Source organism: Pungitius pungitius, chromosome 5, assembly GCF_949316345.1.
Source record: "Pungitius pungitius chromosome 5, fPunPun2.1, whole genome shotgun sequence".
NCBI classification, from domain to species: Eukaryota; Metazoa; Chordata; class Actinopteri; order Perciformes; family Gasterosteidae; genus Pungitius; species Pungitius pungitius.
The window spans coordinates 3268339-3286292 of record NC_084904.1 but is presented as its reverse complement, the minus strand read 5'-3'; the positions used below and the strand labels follow the sequence as shown (position 1 = coordinate 3286292).

General features: G+C 41.9%; 3 protein-coding genes across 5 annotated transcripts; 2 read left to right on the top strand and 1 right to left on the bottom strand.

The window, feature by feature from the left end:
- Positions 1-1108: 1108 nt before the first annotated feature.
- Positions 1109-7543, bottom strand: ostf1 (osteoclast stimulating factor 1). The gene is made up of 10 exons (XM_037481964.2): positions 7268-7543; positions 4577-4623; positions 3750-3800; positions 3468-3531; positions 3336-3389; positions 3073-3180; positions 2704-2753; positions 1931-2009; positions 1591-1689; positions 1109-1250 (listed from the first exon to the last, which is right to left on the bottom strand). The coding sequence occupies exons 1-10, from the start codon at positions 7299-7301 to the stop codon at positions 1192-1194; spliced, it is 645 nt and encodes a 214-aa protein (XP_037337861.1). The 5' UTR covers positions 7302-7543; the 3' UTR covers positions 1109-1191.
- A 194-nt stretch (positions 7544-7737) lies between these two features.
- On the top strand, positions 7738-12547 carry nmrk1 (nicotinamide riboside kinase 1). Of its 3 annotated transcripts, none has more exons than XM_037481960.2 (8): positions 7739-7981; positions 8807-8897; positions 8999-9047; positions 9241-9409; positions 9596-9667; positions 9813-9919; positions 10081-10164; positions 12478-12547. In XM_037481960.2, exons 1-8 carry the CDS (start codon positions 7914-7916, stop codon positions 12501-12503), a joined length of 666 nt encoding a protein of 221 aa, XP_037337857.2. In that variant the 5' UTR covers positions 7739-7913; the 3' UTR covers positions 12504-12547. The 3 variants fall into 3 exon arrangements, with proteins under 3 accessions (XP_037337856.2, XP_037337857.2, XP_037337858.2); XM_037481961.2 differs by lacking the exon at positions 12478-12547 and adding an exon at positions 10318-10582 and having other exon boundaries at positions 7742-7981; XM_037481959.2 differs by lacking the exon at positions 12478-12547 and having other exon boundaries at positions 7738-7981; positions 10081-10582.
- Positions 12513-17308, top strand: LOC119224715 (gamma-glutamyl hydrolase). Its single transcript, XM_037481958.2, has 9 exons — positions 12513-12630; positions 12733-12847; positions 13019-13069; positions 13174-13258; positions 13530-13668; positions 13906-14012; positions 14449-14542; positions 14619-14756; positions 16959-17308. The coding sequence occupies exons 1-9, from the start codon at positions 12513-12515 to the stop codon at positions 17075-17077; spliced, it is 966 nt and encodes a 321-aa protein (XP_037337855.2). The 3' UTR covers positions 17078-17308.
- The last annotated feature ends 646 nt before the right edge of the window (positions 17309-17954 follow it).

Genomic DNA, 17954 nt, shown 5'->3' with positions numbered 1-17954 from the left:
TTGTTAGCACACTGGTTTATTATCAGGCTCTCTGTGAGAAGCTTTGAGGGATTTACTAGAATCTAGAAAAATCCTCACACATTTCATTTTACACATGTGTCCTTTTGTATCCTGTATCTTTTTAGTTTCTCACAGCCAATTAATGACAACATGACATTTTAAGTTAAAAATATTTTATTGTAGATCAAACAAAGCAGATAGGAATCATTTTAAGTAATTCATAACCTCAGAAGACAAAAGCAGGTTCACATTGATACATAACAGAAGACACTTCTATATCACACTTAAGGCACTTTAATAATATATATATTTATATATATATTATTAATTAATCTCCAGATGGATATATTAAATGTGTAGGAAAGAAGCAAAGAAAACTCTCCCAGAATGGAAAACACACCATCAAAAGCTTGAAAGAAGAGTTACCTAAAGTCTGTTTTACAGGGGTTGCAATTTGTATAACTCAACTGATCAATAATAGCAGTGCAGGTGTTATTACAGATCAAAACATGTGCTGCGCAAGTGACTCATGATAGAGGGGTTGGAATATTACCTTATGATTATTAAAATGACCATATTAGGCCTTTTTACGCAGACACCCTTACAGATTACACAAGAACATCTCATTGGGTTTCTCAGCACTCTTCATTAAAAAAGCAAATATCAAGCTTGGATACAAATGTTGCATTGCCCCCCAGATGTACGTATACATTTCTCATAGTTAGCGCTCCAAGCTGTAGAAAATAAGGCATTTCCAATTTCTTTTGACGGATTTTGTGGTTCAGTAATTCAGGTGGAGCACTCAGACTTAAATAGACACAAACCAGACCAATCTTTCAATCTGCACTGGTAATGCCCAGTGGAAATGGGTTAAATACACAATCTGTATGTTAGCGCTTTGGCATCCTTCTCCATTACAGTTTGCAACATCAAAGACAAATCCCCGGCAGGTTCAAGTGGCAAACTCTAAAACGCCTCAATTCAAAGCTTTGAAACTGACAATGAGGTGATGCTGAGGTGTTTGCACAAGATAATGGAATTAAAATTGAGTTACAGGTGGAAAGGGACCAGCAAATCCATTTGTCGTCTGTAATAAATCTCTCTAAACTCCACGATCCCTCCCTCCCTCCCTCCTCCCTCCCTCCCCAAAACCAGATGGAACACAGTGAAGACGGTTCGACCCGGCCCGGCTCAGTCCGAGTCCTCATCGTCCAAATACTCTTCAGCGTTACTGTGTAAGCGCGTGACGCCTGAGACAGGAGAAATGGACAATTAATGACAGGAATATTGCACTAGTTCCACGCTTGTATGCATCTGCAAACCTATGAACTTTAATTTGTTAGCGTCGTAGATCCGCTGCATCTCTTGCAAAATGAGTTCCTAAGCATGTGGCCTTTTGTGGAGTTCACAATGTATCCGAGTCTCAGCCACGATCCTTGAACAATTCCTGACCTTTGTTGCACAGATGCTGACCGTTTACTCCAGTTCAGGGAAAACAATAAAACTACTACCCTCTTCCCCTATTCCCTGTGTCAGTAAGTGGCACGTGTGGGTGCTGCGATGCTGCCCCCCAGTGGCAGCTGTACTTACTGCTCCCCTGCTTCTTTTTGAGAAGTGAAGCACACATTGGGTTGGTGGACATCTCCAGGGCCAGCTTATTCTCGTTGTTCCTGATGTCGGTATTCGGATCTGAAACAAGCAGATTCACACTAAAAAAAAAAACGACTAGAAGCTACACGCGGAAAGAGACGCAGGTAGAAGTGTCAGCTGGCTGTCGTTTCCTCCATTTCGAGCCACACTTTTATGGACCTCTGACTCGATGTTTCACCTGCTCCGTTTCAATATCTACTTAAATAAAAGAATATGACCCGCTTGCCCGTTTTTTTTCTTTTCTTATAAAAGCAAATACAACACTGGCTGGAACACTCACTCTTGGTCAGCAACATTTCCACAATGTCAGAGTAACCCTTCCAAGCAGCAGCGTGCAGAGCGGTGTCCCCAAGTTTATTCTGAAACACAAAGCATCAATATCACTGACAAAAATTCATCTTTAAACTAAGATGTCGAACCCGGAAGAAACCACGTTTCTACTACTTTTGTCACCCATCTTGCATGAATGGATCTAGTGTTTCTTTCTTGCCACACTTCACATGTGTTAATTCTTTTTTTCTTCTTTTAAAAAAAAAAAAAAATCACAAACCACAGTGGCCCTATATAGACTTCTATAGACTATATAGGCTTCCTGCAGCTTTCACAGAACCCTTTTGTAGAACATTTACAATTTGCAAGAAGATTTTGGAGCCCATTTTTCAGATTTGTAATTCTTCAAGTAGGATATGTTATATGGCGAAACAATTTTGAAAAGTTAAATATTTTGAAAATAGTAAAGCCTGCCTGTTCATTTCTGGTTGCATCAATGTTATTATTCTTATGTGCTTAGATTTTTTTTAATACATTTGAATCCATTCATGCTATAGAGTCTATTGATGAAGTAGAATTAATATGAGAGGGACGATACATTTAGTCCATTTCCCAAAAAATTATAGTATTAAATCACCATGAATATTTCAACGTGTCAATATTCTGCAAAGAGACAAGCCGGGTAAAGGTATTTCTTTATTTCTTTAAGTAACAGCAACTCAATGTTTTGATGCATTAGTTAATCTACATTCAGGCCTCGGTGTGTTTTTAAACTCAACCTACCTGCTGGTTGAGCTCCACGTTGGTTTGGCTTAGCAACACCTCCACCACTTCTGATACAGAAAAAAAAAAAAGGGAACTTTGAGCAACTGATTTGAGTATCACATAACGGTCACGTGGGAACACTGGAGGAACACAGACCAACTGGAACAGTTTCATCGACTAAGCTGCTGTTTTTATGTACTTCATGTAAAGTACATATTCCATTTATTATATTGTGTAGAACTTCAAGATTTGGGGGATTACGCTCAGTTACTGCCTCAACAAAGTACTGCCCACAATCCATCAGCCCAATCATCACTGCTGCCAGTCTGAAGGGTTTGTCATGAGGAAAGAGTAAACCCAAACATGTTATTCATGCCAGTCTGTTACCTTTGTGTCCTCCGTGGCAGGCCCAGTACAGGGGCGTGTTCCCCGCTTTATCGAGCCCATTGATTCCAACCTTGTTCTCCACACATTCCCTCAGCCAGCTCAGATTGCCTGTTTAAATAAACCAATATGAGCACACCAGGGGTTAAACTGAGAAGGGCACAAATAATACAAATAGTGCAACAGCACCACAGCAAGGAGAGAGAGAAAATGCTAAAAAGGTCACAAAAACATCGAACAACAACACTTGTGGATAGTCACCACACCTCGTTTGGCTGCTTCGTGCATTGGGTTGTCGATAGACTCCGCCTGCTCAGCCACTAGAAACACAAGACCATTAGTGCATTATCTGAAACTCCCTATCAGGGTTATTCCAGGCTTGTCTGTTGCTTACTCACCATAGTTACTTGGAATGAGTCCTGTCCTTCCTCGGCATGTCCCCTTCCACCAATTACTGTCAGTCTGGGTATAATAAGAATATTAATGATGGTGTTGAAATGGAAGGGAAACCGTAGTGTACTCAGGAGGGAGGAAATGTAAAAATAAATAAATAAGGGACATAAAATGCAAAGACTGCAACTGGGTTTCCAAAGAAAGGGGAAGAAAAAGTGCAAATTCAGGGTATAACTGATGGGACACCAAGAGGAAGAGCGCAAGTATTGTTTTGAGGCTTTACTCACTGTGTCAGAGATGTACAAAATGTCTCCTTCTTCAAAGAACAGCTCATCTGGCTGTAATACAAAAATAAGAATGGGACCATGTACTAATCAGCCAGTTTTATGCCATCACAGGATTAGACTGATTCTACGACTGCTGATTCCATCCCTTTTCACCCTCATTGTTAATCAGGATTGCTTTGAATGTGGTTAAATCTGAAACTGTTGGAGGACATTAGTGACAGGGTTTTACAATTTTTAAGTTTTTCTATGATAATTAGTTTGTTATTTCATTAGTCATTCATTATTTTTAGCTTCTAACCATGTAAGAATAGCAAAACAAGCTGAGAAAATGAGACATTTTTCATATTTATTTTGAGAAAAATCATAAACTGTCATTAAGCCTGGGATGGGCAGTATTTTTTGGCCTTGTTGGGCAGAATTGAAATGATAATTTTCTAAACGTATTTGTAATATTTCATTGTAAACAGACACACTGGTTTGAGGCTCCAGCTCCCCACTGTATCCGGGAAGCGCTTCAGTAAAAGGAAAATAAATGCGACAGTTCGGCGTGATATTTAGCCACGGCCACAGTTAGCAGAAGGCTAAAATATTAGCCTATATATATTATATATAGGATATAATATTAGGATTTCCTGACCTGTGATTTTATGTGCAGATTTCTGGCTTTTATTCTGCACAGGATTTGGGATGCTGCCGTAACGGCGTTACCGTGATTCATATATTGGAATCCATGGAAGAGGCATGTCCAATGAATAGATAGACTCATTTTCAATAATCAAGCAAATAAAAGAAAAACAATCCATCTAAAAGGAACAGAGATCTCTTACCGTTCTGGGGTCAAAGGTGAATTGCGCTCGGAACACCTTGACTTGGCCTAGTTGAGACAAAACAGAGATTTCATGTTGATGAAATATTTGCAGGTTTGTAAAACGTCAACCTCATTCCTATAATTATTGAATAGTACACATATAATATATAATTGAGAAAGTGAGGTGACACTGGACATTCTGGAGTAATAAACAGTTTATTTTCGCTATACTTTTGTATAATAAAGATTAAGTTTTTTTTCCCCCTGATGGCCGATTGAAGAGAAATATACAAATTGAACGCTCCTTCACATTGGCCTCACCTTTCAGAATTGGAGGTTTGCCGCCTGAATAAATCAGAAGCGCCAAAATCACCGGCGGCCACCTGACTTAAGAGCCGTCAGCTTGTGACCGAGCTTTGCAACCTGCACTTGGACACGCAGCTCCCATGTCTGCTCTCGAGCACTTTGCTCCCACCACAACAACTCTGCACCTGCCAACAACAACAACAACAACACACATGTGTGTGTGTGTGCGCGCAGAGCAGGGACACAAACGCACAGCTGGAGCGTGCGTTCGGCCTGGAGGTTTTTCTGCAGATGTTGGCTCTGCTGCTGGAAAGATACCGGAGGGAATGTAGCAGCTGAACCCGTTCTGGCCACTGGAGCCTGGTAGATGCTGATTGGTTGAGCTAACGGGGCTTACTGGGCGAGAGCTGTGACCCCCCCCCCCCTCTCCCTCCCCTCTGCTGTTAGTTTTCTGGCTTTCGGTTTAGCGCGCACACTGCCACAGTGTCTCCAAATGAGCGAGGCTGCACAGGCCCACTGTGTGCCGTGTCTACTCTGCAGGCCCGGTCACGTCCCCGAAAACACACCGAGGCCTGTGCCGACTGGTTTGCCTTCTGCCTGGATCTTAAAGCCCGAGGCTCATACAAAGACCCAAGAGAAAAATGTCCTCAGAATGAGCAACATGGTCGGTATATTTTGTTTTGCTTGTGGCCTTTTAAATTATATCCAGCTGTGTTATTTCATCGAAAGAGCCACTTTGACAGTCTAGTCTTTCCCATTCCTTCAGGAAAGCCCAACCCCGAAAAACCAAAAGCTTCCAAAAATACAACACACAGAGTCATTAGCACAGACGCAGTAATGTGCTGCTCCAGAGAATACACACAGATCTCTGGAGTTGTCCTCTACATTCCTGCTTCTATTCCTCTTTACAGATTAGAGAACACAAGGTAACAGTAAAGTACCCTCACAGCCTGGTCCTGTCAGTTAGATGACATTGTTTTCTTATAAAGAAAGCAATCAAGGGACATAAACTAAAGATCCCCCTCAAGTACCCACTAAATTATATATTCCACATTTTGCTTTGGCTCCTCAAAATGTCAAACACTGGCTGTTAAGTTTTTTTTTAGAAGCATCCAAAACCCGCACCAGCACATTACGGCTTGAGTACATCTCCTGTAAGATCATGATGCTCACGGTCCAGTGAAACTCCATCAGCTAGCACACAAGTCGTGACCCTGTGAGGGTACAACGGAAGACTCGGCAGCAGCACACCAACCAGCCGTCGGTCTGTCAAGGAGGACGGGGGGGACAGAGGATCTCACCTGCCCGTCGCCACCAGGTGTGGCGTCATCGAGCTGCTTCGGGAATGAACACGCCCAGGATGAAGGAAAAGGTCGTGCGCTCTTTGTTTGTCACTGGGCCTCGGCCAGTACGTGAAACGTGAAACACGGTACAGATGTCGGCAGAAATGTTCCCGACTGCACAGCGTGTATTTTCATAGATTCTCAGAGCTACTTTCTAACATTTGGTGCCAGCAGCTTTGACTGTTTTTTTAATACTTTGACACCTGACTGCTGGATGCACAAAATGTGAAGAAAAAAAAAAAATCGACCCTGCGATTGGTGATGGTCTGTTTTTTGTTGAAACACATTTTAGAAAAAACTGTTAAATGAACTTTGTGGTCTAATATTTGAGTATTTTGTCCATCTCATTGGGACTAAGATAAGTATACGTACGTCCAGGGGAATACCCAGTCAACGGAAAACTGAGCATACGTTTTACAGCACATGTGACGAGGAAATGTTTTTTCTAGTATTAACCTTTCAATTTCTACACCTGTCATGACACCTGTTGCGCAGAAACAAACTATAGGTTTTTCCACCAAAGTAAGTGTCATTCCTTCACATCTAAAGTCATGTATACAAGTTTTTTTTTTAAAAGTACACAAAATGTGCTTTGAGTGAACTTGTATCCATACACTCATTTCTCCATCTCTAGGATGGAGTCACAAGAATACTGGGCTTGAAGGAAGTGACGCTGCTGTCATCGAGCATGGCGACTCCTTGTCACCTCCTAGCCTACAACCTAAAGCCACTGAATGATTGCACTGTTCTTGCATGAGTGATGGAAATAGGGAAGTCACACAGGCCCGCTGCTAAGAGTTGGATCCCACTGTCAATCATCACCGAAGGGCATTGCTGAGGCAAAGGTGGATATTTACATACATCCGAGTTTAAGAGCCTCCCCTCCACTGAAAGTTGAACAGAAACGACACTAACGAGCGTTCGCTCCTCACTCTCGACGTGCTCACCGTGCGCCCATTGAGCTCACGCCGCCCACAAGGTGTGTTGAGCCCTCGCAGGAGGCACAGCAGGACTTTGGGTCTACCATTTGAACCGCAAACCGTCGCGGCGAAAGTTCTTACCTGGCTTGGCCGGCTTCGGGGGTGGCTTCGACATTTGCGAGGCTCAAAAAGATGAAAACAAAACCCGTGGTGTAGCTTTTTCTGACACAAACGTCGCCGGGGTGAGAACACTTTGCTCTCTCCGCCAATGAGGAAGTGCATGTAGCACCGAGGGCTAGGCGGAAAGGTTCGGATGCGCATGCGCACAGCTGAACTTGTGAAACACGTCAATATGCCTATAATGCGCTGATTAACAGATAGAGATACACAGATGGATGGATAGACAGATTTATTGATACATAACCACGAAGATAGAGGTAGGTAGATCGACAGCTATTTTGAGGAATTCACATCAAATTGTATGTTAATGAATCTATCTATATTTTGTTGTTGATATTATATATACTGTATATATGTGTGTGTTTTTGTTTTTATATATTTATTTATTTGTTTATATATCAAATATGTTGATATTGACACACACACACATGGTTTTCAGTCAATGTAGCCCTGTTGTAACACTGATTTTACTGTATACCACGCACTAAATGTATGTCGGTTGACGTAACAGCTGCATTAACGAATCACAAACTTCCGATAGCGGAGAAGCGTGATTACGTCATTCACGGAGCGAGGAGCTGTAGTAACGGACCAGTGTGCACGTTAGATGTTAGCTGACTTCCAGCAGTGGTTATTAATCGGTGAGATGAAGACACTAGTCGTAGGAGTCGGTGGGTAAGTAAGCCCTGAGGCCTCAGGATGTTAACAACCCCCCCCCCCCCCCCCCCCCCCCACGTGCAGCCGTGTTGACCTGCACGCCTTGCATTGTTCCCCTCCGCCATTTCGCCTGCAAATAGCCCGTAGAACCCCTGAAGCTATTTTGCAGGCGTTAGTTTTTTTACACCACATTTATAAGATATAGAGTGAAGAAATGCGCTATTATTCAATGACATATTAATTTGCTTTCAGTGGGGGCAGTAGACACGTCACCAGATCAGTACAGCATGTGACATATAAGACTTTGCAGAGGAATAAGTTGCATGTGTCTAATGTGTAACTGAGTTTTTGATTATTATTTTATTTACTTACGAAATGCAAAGTTGAGGCATTGAAGTGTTTGTTTGTACATGCAAGAATTCATGCAAACCTGAAATCAGATGTGATAATAAATTACTTTGGGATCGTCTAAATGGAAATCGATTTAAAGCAAACTGTGAAGAACTTTAATTCACCGATGAGTGTGGTTTGGTTGAACCACACACAACAGTGATGTCACAGTGTGTGACAACAGCAGTCAGATGCATTCTGAATGAGACATTTTAAAATTAGACAAAGAGTGGCCCAGATACTCAGAAGATATTCTTTTTCTGTTTCCGTTAGCCAAGAAAGATACAATAAAGGTTTCATATTCAATGTGACTTTGAAATGTTCTGGGCAGGACATTTTACAGATAAAAAAAGAAAAAGTCCTCACTGCAATTTCTTATTTTTTATTGTCTGCCACACACGTCTAAGGTCATACCTGCCAGAAGCTTATATCTGCTAATCTTTTTTCTTTCAGGATTACCAATGGGGGGAAATCAACTCTTTCCAAGAGTTTACACCTGCAGATACCCAACAGCTGTCTCATTGCACAGGATTCATATTTTAAGGTTGACTTTTTCCCCCGAATAATATCATACTTTTTACACTTTGGTAGTGCCGACGCATAAATGAGAACTTAAGTGATCACAATGGATGCTCTTTTTTTCAGGATGATTCCGTGGTGCCAGTGGACACCAATGGGTTCAAGCAATATGACAGTAAGGACACATTTATACTGTAAAATGTTGTAAAATGGTGAAAAGCTACAGTTTCCCATTCAAACTTCATGAAACAAACAAGAAAACCCTCAAATTTGAAGAGCTGGAACCAGACAATGATTGGTATTTTGATAATAAATAACTTTAATAATGAAAAACCTCTTTGTGCACTTCTCATTGCATTTCATTGAAGAGCTCGATGCTCTCCTCATGGACACGATGATGGGCGAGGTCGACTCGTGGAGGAGAGATCCCGAGGCCTTTCTGAGGCGGCGAGGTCCGAACCCAGAGCGCACGACACCATCAGCGGATGAGGCGGTCCATGTGCTGATAGTCGAGGGCTTCCTCATTTTCAACCACGGGTACACGAGGGGAGGGGGGGGGGGCTACTGTGTTTGTGATTTACTGTTTGATTTATTGGCCCATTATCACACAGTTCCCTGGAAACAACCCTGTTACTTGATACAACTTCTCTCTTTATAATCATAACAAGAATAAGGTCATTGTGCTGTAACTCACTAATGTTTTTGTGTGCTTTACCTTCCCAGCCCTCTGAATGAGCTGTTTTACAAGAGATACTTCATGGAGATACCCTACGATGTCTGTAAAAGGAGACGAAGGTGTCAGCATTTAACATCAATACTCTTGTCTTTTCTTTTTGAATGGATTTGGTTCCAGTTTTATGCCTATGAGTTATGTTTGAGCTGCAGCATCCAAAGATGCAGAGAGAGGAAGTCTTTGTCCATGTGTTGACCTCTATTGCAGTTCGAGGGTTTACACTCCTCCCGATCCTCCTGGGTACTTTGATGGACACGTGTGGCCAATGTACCTGAAAAACCGGCAGGAGATGGAGAGCATGGGGACTGAAATCTGTGAGTGTCCAGTTGGATATGACACGTCAAAAGCATGTGATGCTGGTCACAAAATAAATTGAATTCACGTGGTTGAGACCTCAAAAACATTTGATCTTGATCACCGTTGCAGATTCACTACTTATTAGGAGGAAATGACTGATTTATCTGTTTTTCCTTAGTATTTCTGGATGGACTGAAGCCGAAAGAAGAACTTCTGGCTCATGTGTACAGAGATGTTTGTCAGGAAATAGAAAGGCTTAGAGGTAAGTTGCAAACCAAATTAAACAATGCATCAACAACACATCATACCTACTTGTTGTGGCTTCAGGAGAGACTCTTAGCTTAAGCTAAGGCAAAGTATTTAAGGCTATTTTAGTTATTTAGCTTAACACACATTGTTTTTATTTTGTTTTCAGAGAAACACTGATATATAAGAGTGTGATCGCCGCTCCCGTGGATGTGAGGGAAGGTGTTAACGTCTATCCAACAGATACAATTATAAAACTGTGCATGAGAATTAATGCAGGGACTGGAATTGTTGGTGGTCGACAAATGTAATATCTTACAAGTATTCATATCTTGCTGCGTTTTTATAATAATGTACAATGGATTTTTACAACATTTTTTTTAATCGGACATGTACATACTGTGTACATAATAAATACACAACCAAATACTGTTCTTTTGCTTGTGTCATTTAGTTTTGTACAACTGTGAATTTGTTCCATTGGCGGCACTTTGTCTCCCCTTGGTGGTTCTTTTCTAACAGACTGGAGGCACAGGAGTGACCACCTTAAACATTGTCTACCACACAAGCAATCTAGCTCAACCTGAATGCAAAACCTTTAATCAACTCATCACCATGCAAGTATTAGGAAAAACCCGTCACACCAGAAAATCTACTACACTGATTCAAATGAAATGTGTCCCTAATTGACCTGCCTCACCAGAGATGAGTCCTATGAGGGTGGAGTCATCTGCAGACTTTAGGAGCCTGACGGACCGGAGGTGCAGCTGTTGGTGTATTGGGAGAAGAGCAGATTTGAGGGGGGGGGGGGGGGGGGGGGCGGTGGTGATGGTCCCGGTGAGGCGAGACACGCTTCCCCAACGTCACACGCCGCTTCATGTCAGAGAGGAAGAAGTTAGTGAGGAAGCTAGAAAAGGCCCGTGCAGCTGGGAGAGTTTGTCCTGCAGCAGAGGCGGGATGGTTGTGTTGAATGCAGAGGTGAAGTCCACAAACAGGATCCTGGCCTGCCATGTCTCCTGTGGGGTGTTGAAGCATTGTGCTGGAGGGCCGGCTGCTTTCCTGGAGCCCTTCGGTTTGAATGGCCTATCGACGTCCCTCTCCAGAATAGAAAGAGGCGTCAGTGGGGTGGAGGTTGTGGGGAGCTGTTGGGGGCCATGGACCTGTTTGGTGCTGGGATAGGGGTGGGGGGGGGTGTACTGGGGTGTGCGAGGGCTCTGGATGGGTTCAGGACTGCTCCTTTGTCTTTCAAAGCGGCAGTAGAAGTGATTCAGCTCGTTAGCAGCCAGGCGCAGGTCCTTCATGGAGTGGGGGGGCCTTTGGGCTTTGAGCCTTTCTGAATACACACGTCTGGCATCTCTGACCGCCCTGCCGAACCTCTGACTTCCTGTCCCCACTTCTAAACGCCTGATCCTTTTTCATTTCTGCCTGTATGCAGGAATTAAATGGATCAGAGCGTGGTCAGAGTGTCTCAGTGCAGCGGGAGGGACGGCGTTATAGCCTTATAGCAGCAGTGCTCGAGTGTTCTCTGGTCTGTATTTGGAGAGTTCATGGCTGAGAGGTTTCCTTTGTTCCTTTATTAAAGTTTTCAAGGACAATAACTAAGGGAAAAATAGGAAACTTAGATTATCAAAAATGATCGTTCCTTCATTTATTCAAAATAGTCATAAACCCCTTGAGGATTGTTACAAGTCTGTTCGCTGGTGCACTTTATTTTTAACTTTTTAAACTCTTAACTAACCCATAGCCTTAGATTACTAACCATAGCATTACATTTTATTTAATTCCTCTTGCACTATGTTGTCCATTGTCAAACTGTCTGCTCTCATGCACCAACCACCAAGTCCAATTCCATGTATGTCGGACATATTATGGTAATAAATGTTTCCTGATAGCTGAAGTTTTTGTCAGCTGAGCCAGAACTTTTTTAGATTTTTAAACCTGTTTTCATTTTCTATGTGAAACCTGTTTGACAACACTATAAACTCAGCCTGCCGGTTGAACGGAGAGCAGCTTTCTTTAAAGCTCTCACGTAACTTCCTTCAACTTTTGTATAATCATCGGCCGACTACCGAATTCGGCATTGTTTCCCGCTACATTAAATGCTAAAAAAGTTCTCAAAAAGTCCGTGCTGTCGGCTGCATATCTAATGTGAACCTCAGGAGCCACTAGCATGACGCAAGCGTGCAGTTGAAGAGATGTCACATGTAAATCTGGACATTCCTGACTTCCCCATACTGACTATATCCTCCTCTTACTCGACTTATATATTGATCTCAAGGCAGGTTCCCTCATAAGTCACAGCTCTCTTAACAACCTCACACTTGTACAGCTGTGCCATTTGACCCTGGACTCTGAGGCAAGATCATGTCCAACACCGGATCGTCGACACATGTCTGCTTGCTTTTTGCCTGCTGCTTGTGTTGCAGCAAAGCTCTGCCGGCTAAACTCAACCCAGAGGCTGTGAACGACAGACCGGTGATCGGTGAGTGAGGTTTAAGGGGGAAAAACCTTTTTGACAACTGAAAACAAACGACTGTTTCTTTGCAGCTGGATCACTGCAGAGGTTTTTTTTTTGTCCCAACAGGTATCTTGACCCAGATAGTTTCAGATGAAAAAATGAAACCGTTCGGCAGGACGTACATACCTTCCTCCTACGTGAAATTCACAGAGTCCGGGGGGAGCAGAGTGATGCCGATCCGGTGGGTTGATTCCTCTTATCTTGTGTATACATGTAAAGACAGACCACATTATACCAAATACTTTTTCTGGAGCATTTTCAAAGTCAATTTAGTCAATTTAGGCAGAAAAATATTTGCATTCACAGAAAGAATTAACACCATATATTACATAATTGTGTTTGTCGTCTACAGATTGACTCTTAAGACCACTGAATATGAAAAGATCTTCAGTAATATCAACGGGTGAGCTTTGTGAGCAACTTCAGTTGAGTTTCAAGTGGAAGATAAATTACATTTATCTCCTAAAGGAAGACAACTGCTATAATGACTCTGCGATGTCTCTTCAGCTTGCTTCTCATCGGGGGAGCAGCGGACTTGGAGACATCAGACCTTGCCCGGGTGGCAAAGATTTTTTACAGACTCGCTCTGATGGTTTGTTCTGCAGCTCCTTATTTCCATTGTTTCATTGTGAAGTTCAACACAACTGGCAGTACGTGCAGCCCCTAAATTCCGTTTTACTATCACTGATCTATTAGACTCTGAAAGGCAACTTTGCACGGAAGTCGGATACATTTGATATTAATCTGCAGTTCATTTTTATATATTTATACTTAAATACCGATTTGAATGCGAAAAGGTGTTGTTTGTTGTTTCAGACTCAAACAAAGTGACTCTGTGTGTGTGTGTGTGTGTGTGTGTCTAGGCCAATGATGATGGGGACTATTTCCCCATCTGGGGTACGTGCATGGGCATGCAGCTGCTCACTGTGCTGGTGGCCGGGGAAAATCTGCTGGAAAGCACCGCAGCAGAGAACGTAGCGCTGCCCCTCGACCTGACCCCAGGTCAGCGCTAACGGCATTACGGTTGTTTAAGTGAATGTCTTGATGGAGTGTGTTGTGAGGAACAAAGTTAACTATTTAATATGTATTTGTCTAATTGTACTGAGTTGTACCACTGGGTGTCAGTAGAAGCGAGTTAAAAATCAAAGCGTGTTCTCATGTAATAATAATAATAATAATAATCTGTGTGATGAAACCTTGTCATTAGGTCGTTTTTCTAACAAATGGTTCTCTCTGCAGAGGCATCCTCCAGCAGGATGTTTCAGGCTTTCCCCGACAATCTCATGAAGGCTTTGACCTCCGAACCACTCACTGGCAATTTTCATCAGTATGGAGTTGCAGTCAAGGTACAGTGAAGTGTCACTCTACCACATGATTCACTTCCTGGACCCCAGGATTTCTGACATACATGACTGGTACTTACTGGGACATACAGCGCAGAGATAAATGTATAGATGATCAACCAGTAGGTTTAATACAAGTTATAAATTACTCCCAACTAGTTCTCCTTAACCTGAGAGTTTAATCAAAGCTGCATTACGTCCCAGAGGGCCCAAAAACTCACACACACACAGTTGCACATTGGTTTGTGGTTCTGGAATTTGAATCATCAGGTTACTAAAATCTCAGGTGATATTAACATTATAAGGCGAATATTCCTATTCCCTATCAAATTAACACTTTACCCACCTTGGGTTGTCAATATTCCTACACAATAAGACTATACACAGTTTAAAGAAACATTTTTATTTGTTATCCTTGCGGTACCCTCTGTCCTTTCAGACCTTCCAGGAAAATGAGAAGCTGCAGAGTTTCTTCTCCCTGCTGTCGACCAACGTGGCCGAGAACGGAGTCCGCTTTGTGTCAACTATAGAAGGTGAAAAGAAAAGAAGATTTTCATATATAACATTTAACTATCATATCCTATTAAATAACAAATGTATTTTTGCCAGGTAAAACATATCCCTTCTATGGAGTGCAGTGGCACCCGGAGGTGAATCGTTTTCAGTGGAACACCAGGCTGAACTTTCCTCACTCGGCTCACGCTGTTCTGTTGTCGTCTCTGGTCGCTGAGTTTTTTGTCAACGAAGGTAAGATGACAAACACACAACATAAATAACAACTACTTTTGATTGCGCTTGTCCAATCTGGTTTTGGGTTGTGATGATATATCCATAATATTTTCCAAATGATCACAAACTATATTGACTCCAATAAAAAGTGACGTGGTTAGCAATTGATTTCATATCAACCAACAATAGTATGGACAAGTGCTGATATATACAACATATTTTTTTTACTGCACATGTTAAATTAAACTCTGATACAGTAGGTGCTGACTAATTTATTGATTGGTGCATGAATCAATGAACGTAAAACAACATACTATTGGGGCGCACATGTCAACGCAGCATTTGAAAGTTAAATGCATCAATCTTGTGCACTTTGAGAGCCAAATCAATAGGCAATAGGTTAAAAAAAAATTAGAGAAGACTTCTCAATTCTCCATATAAAGGCAGGGCCATCCGTTACGGTCGGATTGGGAAGTGAAATTAGGGCATCAAAAAGCTACTAAAAGGTTCTAAATGTTTCCGCACTTGTTTAATTTGACAAGATAATGCAGCTTATAATGTACAGATGTTTGAATGCACAGTTTAAAGATGACATTTAAATTAATTTTTTTTTAGTCCTCCAATTTTTGTGTAACGTCGACAATGTTAAAGATTCGCTTAGAAACATGCAGCGCGCAGAGCGAGCTGACAATGCCCACCTCAAGGGATGCTTTCATCGGCTCTCCAACACGCTCCTTGGTAACATTATGAACTATTTGTAGCATGCCCTCGATTATGTGATGGCAGCAGTAGTTGCTCCTGCAATCAAAGGAAGTTTTAGACCAACGTATGAGGGCTGAAGGGAAGTTTATAATATTTACACATGCGTTAACTCTACGCTTGGGGAAACACTTCCAGTGTAGTTGGCCAATTTCATTATGCCTGTATTTTATAACAATACAGGCAATTCCTTCTCCTCAATGACGGCTGCCTCAAAGCATTAAAGTCTCGTCCATAAAAATAAGATTAAAGAATAAATTAATTAATTAAAGAAGTGACAACTGATTTGAGCCTCCCTGAACCGTACCCATTAAACTGCATCAGAAACTCACCTGATCCTGATTTAAATGGTTTGAAGATGTGACTGCGGTAAAGCTTGGTAATGACCTAATGCAATGGATTTGAGGGCACTTACTTATCGCACTTTGTACTTTGGCTTTCTTGAAGAAAGTGTACTGTCTTGATTGTTGTTGTTGTTGTGGGTCTGTACCCTCTTCGTTGAATACAATGTAAGTCACTTTGTCGCTCTGCCGCTGGGGCTCGGTGTGAATACCCCAGATAATCCTTCCTGGAATGGAAATTTTCACAAACAGTCTCATTTTGCGTCTAATTCACTGGAAAGGACCGAAATACACATGAACATGAATTATCACGTGAAACAACATAGAACCAGTGTTTTAAACCGGGGCATTCATTTGTGGTGTTTTCCTGCACATCGATGGCATGATGAAAAGTTGCAGCAACTACTGAAACTGCTCTGACCTGCAGGCCTTTTCTTTACCCAGAATGCCTTAACCCAGCGAGGACTACTTATCCCTTTGTCCCTCTCTGAATGTCCCCCACGTGAAACTCAGCTCAGGTTGTCTCTCCTGCTTCAAAGCAACGAATAACAATAAAATGCCGTCCGTACTCCAACCGCACTACACCCGTTTATCTCTTTACAAAAACCTGTGAAGAACCAGACAGGCTACTTAGCAATAGATAACGGCAGTGGAGAAACAATGCTGTGTCCTCAAAATGCCCCCCCCCCGTACTGGGTGGAGCAACAAACATTGCAGTTCATGTTTGTGTGTCTGTGAGGGTGTGGGGTTGAGGGATGGATGCTTTGCTGAAGCTACGGCCAATCACAACTTTATTTAAACATATGTGTTTTCGGTTAATTGAATAAAAATGTGGCGGGACGAACAAGACTCTGCGGTTCCCCCGGAGGTGCTGTAGCCATTCAATCCACATTAAGCAAAAAAAAAAAAACATAGTGGTAGGGTTACTGTGTCAATAAACTCAAAGTATTCCAGAGTATAACAACACAGCATGCATTGATATTCTAGCATAAGATAATAATGATTGAGGTCCTCCAGACGCAAAGAGATTTGAAATCCATTTCAATCCTGTTGTTCCCAATCGTCCCGTTGAGATTATTCGTCTATTTTATTCTAATCACTTGCATCTCACTTTGTTCAGGAAGGAGAAGTTTACACCATTTTGACAATCCTGAGGAAGAGGCCTCGTCACTGATTTACACCAACACGCCCGTCTACGCTGGAAACTTCACCGCATACGAACAGCTCTATTTCTTCTGAAACCCTGCAGCAGCTCGCTCTGCTTCACTCTGCATGTGCAACTTTGCATACAGTCTAGGGGGGATTTAGTCAAATCTAATCTGCTATTATTGTTCTTATTTGTATATATTTTTTTCGGGGATTGACTTCTTTGTATTAGAACATCTGGGTGGGTCTTTTAAGGAAAATTAGTGAAGTGTGAAGTAAAAAGTTATTCCAACCAATAACTACTTTTTCAGTTTTTTTTAAAAATGAACTTGCATAAACAAGCATATTTTATAATGTAATACTTTATGTGTGCTTTTTGAGCAGGAACAATTACCATCTGAAATGATGCACAGTTCTCAGTATGAATTCATTTCTGGCCTAATGTGGCTAAATGTATTCTTCAATGTCGTGAACATGTTAAAAGCCAAACAACGAGAAGAAGAATAAATGTGTGTACCTCTCCATGAATTAGCCGCAGGGATAAGAAAAACAAACCCACCTGCCTCCGAAGAGAAGGTTGTATTTGCTGAATAGTGGCGATGAGGCCTAATGAAGATGATGGTGATGATCCAGTGAGAACATGGTGATGGGGAAACCAGCAGCAGGCGGGATGACTGCGTATGACAGCATACATTCATATATTCGTTCTGATTCACATTTTAGACGTATGATTTAGACCTATAATCAAGCAACAACTCAAAGAAAAAAAAAGTGTGCCTACTTGATGTTGAACAAGCAGCTAGCAGCTTAACTTTAACTCTCCCAATTGTTTCAGATTGGCTCCATTTCTGTTGTGAGAAATCATTCTTAATTTATTGTTACTAGTTTCCTAATTTAATCAAAGTAGTTAAACTCTTTTAATTTGTGCTGTGCAATGCTGTAAAGCAGGGCGGGATCTTGTTTTTGAAAT

What these genes read in the sequence shown, in the direction of transcription:
- nmrk1 (XM_037481959.2), top strand. Translation starts at nt 7,914, where the DNA reads ATGTTAGCTGACTTCCAGCAGTGGTTATTAATCGGTGAGATGAAGACA. An exon ending in CACAGGATTCATATTTTAAG is followed by an intron (nt 8,898 to 8,998) that starts GTTGACTTTTTC and finishes TCTTTTTTTCAG; the next exon opens with GATGATTCCGTGGTGCCAGT. An exon ending in GTCTGTAAAAGGAGACGAAG is followed by an intron (nt 9,668 to 9,812) that starts GTGTCAGCATTT and finishes CCTCTATTGCAG; the next exon opens with TTCGAGGGTTTACACTCCTC.
- LOC119224715 (XM_037481958.2), top strand. Translation starts at nt 12,513, where the DNA reads ATGTCCAACACCGGATCGTCGACACATGTCTGCTTGCTTTTTGCCTGC. An exon ending in AGCAGAGTGATGCCGATCCG is followed by an intron (nt 12,848 to 13,018) that starts GTGGGTTGATTC and finishes TGTCGTCTACAG; the next exon opens with ATTGACTCTTAAGACCACTG. An exon ending in TTTACAGACTCGCTCTGATG is followed by an intron (nt 13,259 to 13,529) that starts GTTTGTTCTGCA and finishes GTGTGTGTCTAG; the next exon opens with GCCAATGATGATGGGGACTA.
- ostf1 (XM_037481964.2), bottom strand. Translation starts at nt 7,301, where the DNA reads ATGTCGAAGCCACCCCCGAAGCCGGCCAAGCCAG. An exon ending in ACTCATTCCAAGTAACTATG is followed by an intron (nt 3,390 to 3,467) that starts GTGAGTAAGCAA and finishes TTGTGTTTCTAG; the next exon opens with TGGCTGAGCAGGCGGAGTCT. An exon ending in CTGCCACGGAGGACACAAAG is followed by an intron (nt 2,754 to 3,072) that starts GTAACAGACTGG and finishes TTTCTGTATCAG; the next exon opens with AAGTGGTGGAGGTGTTGCTA.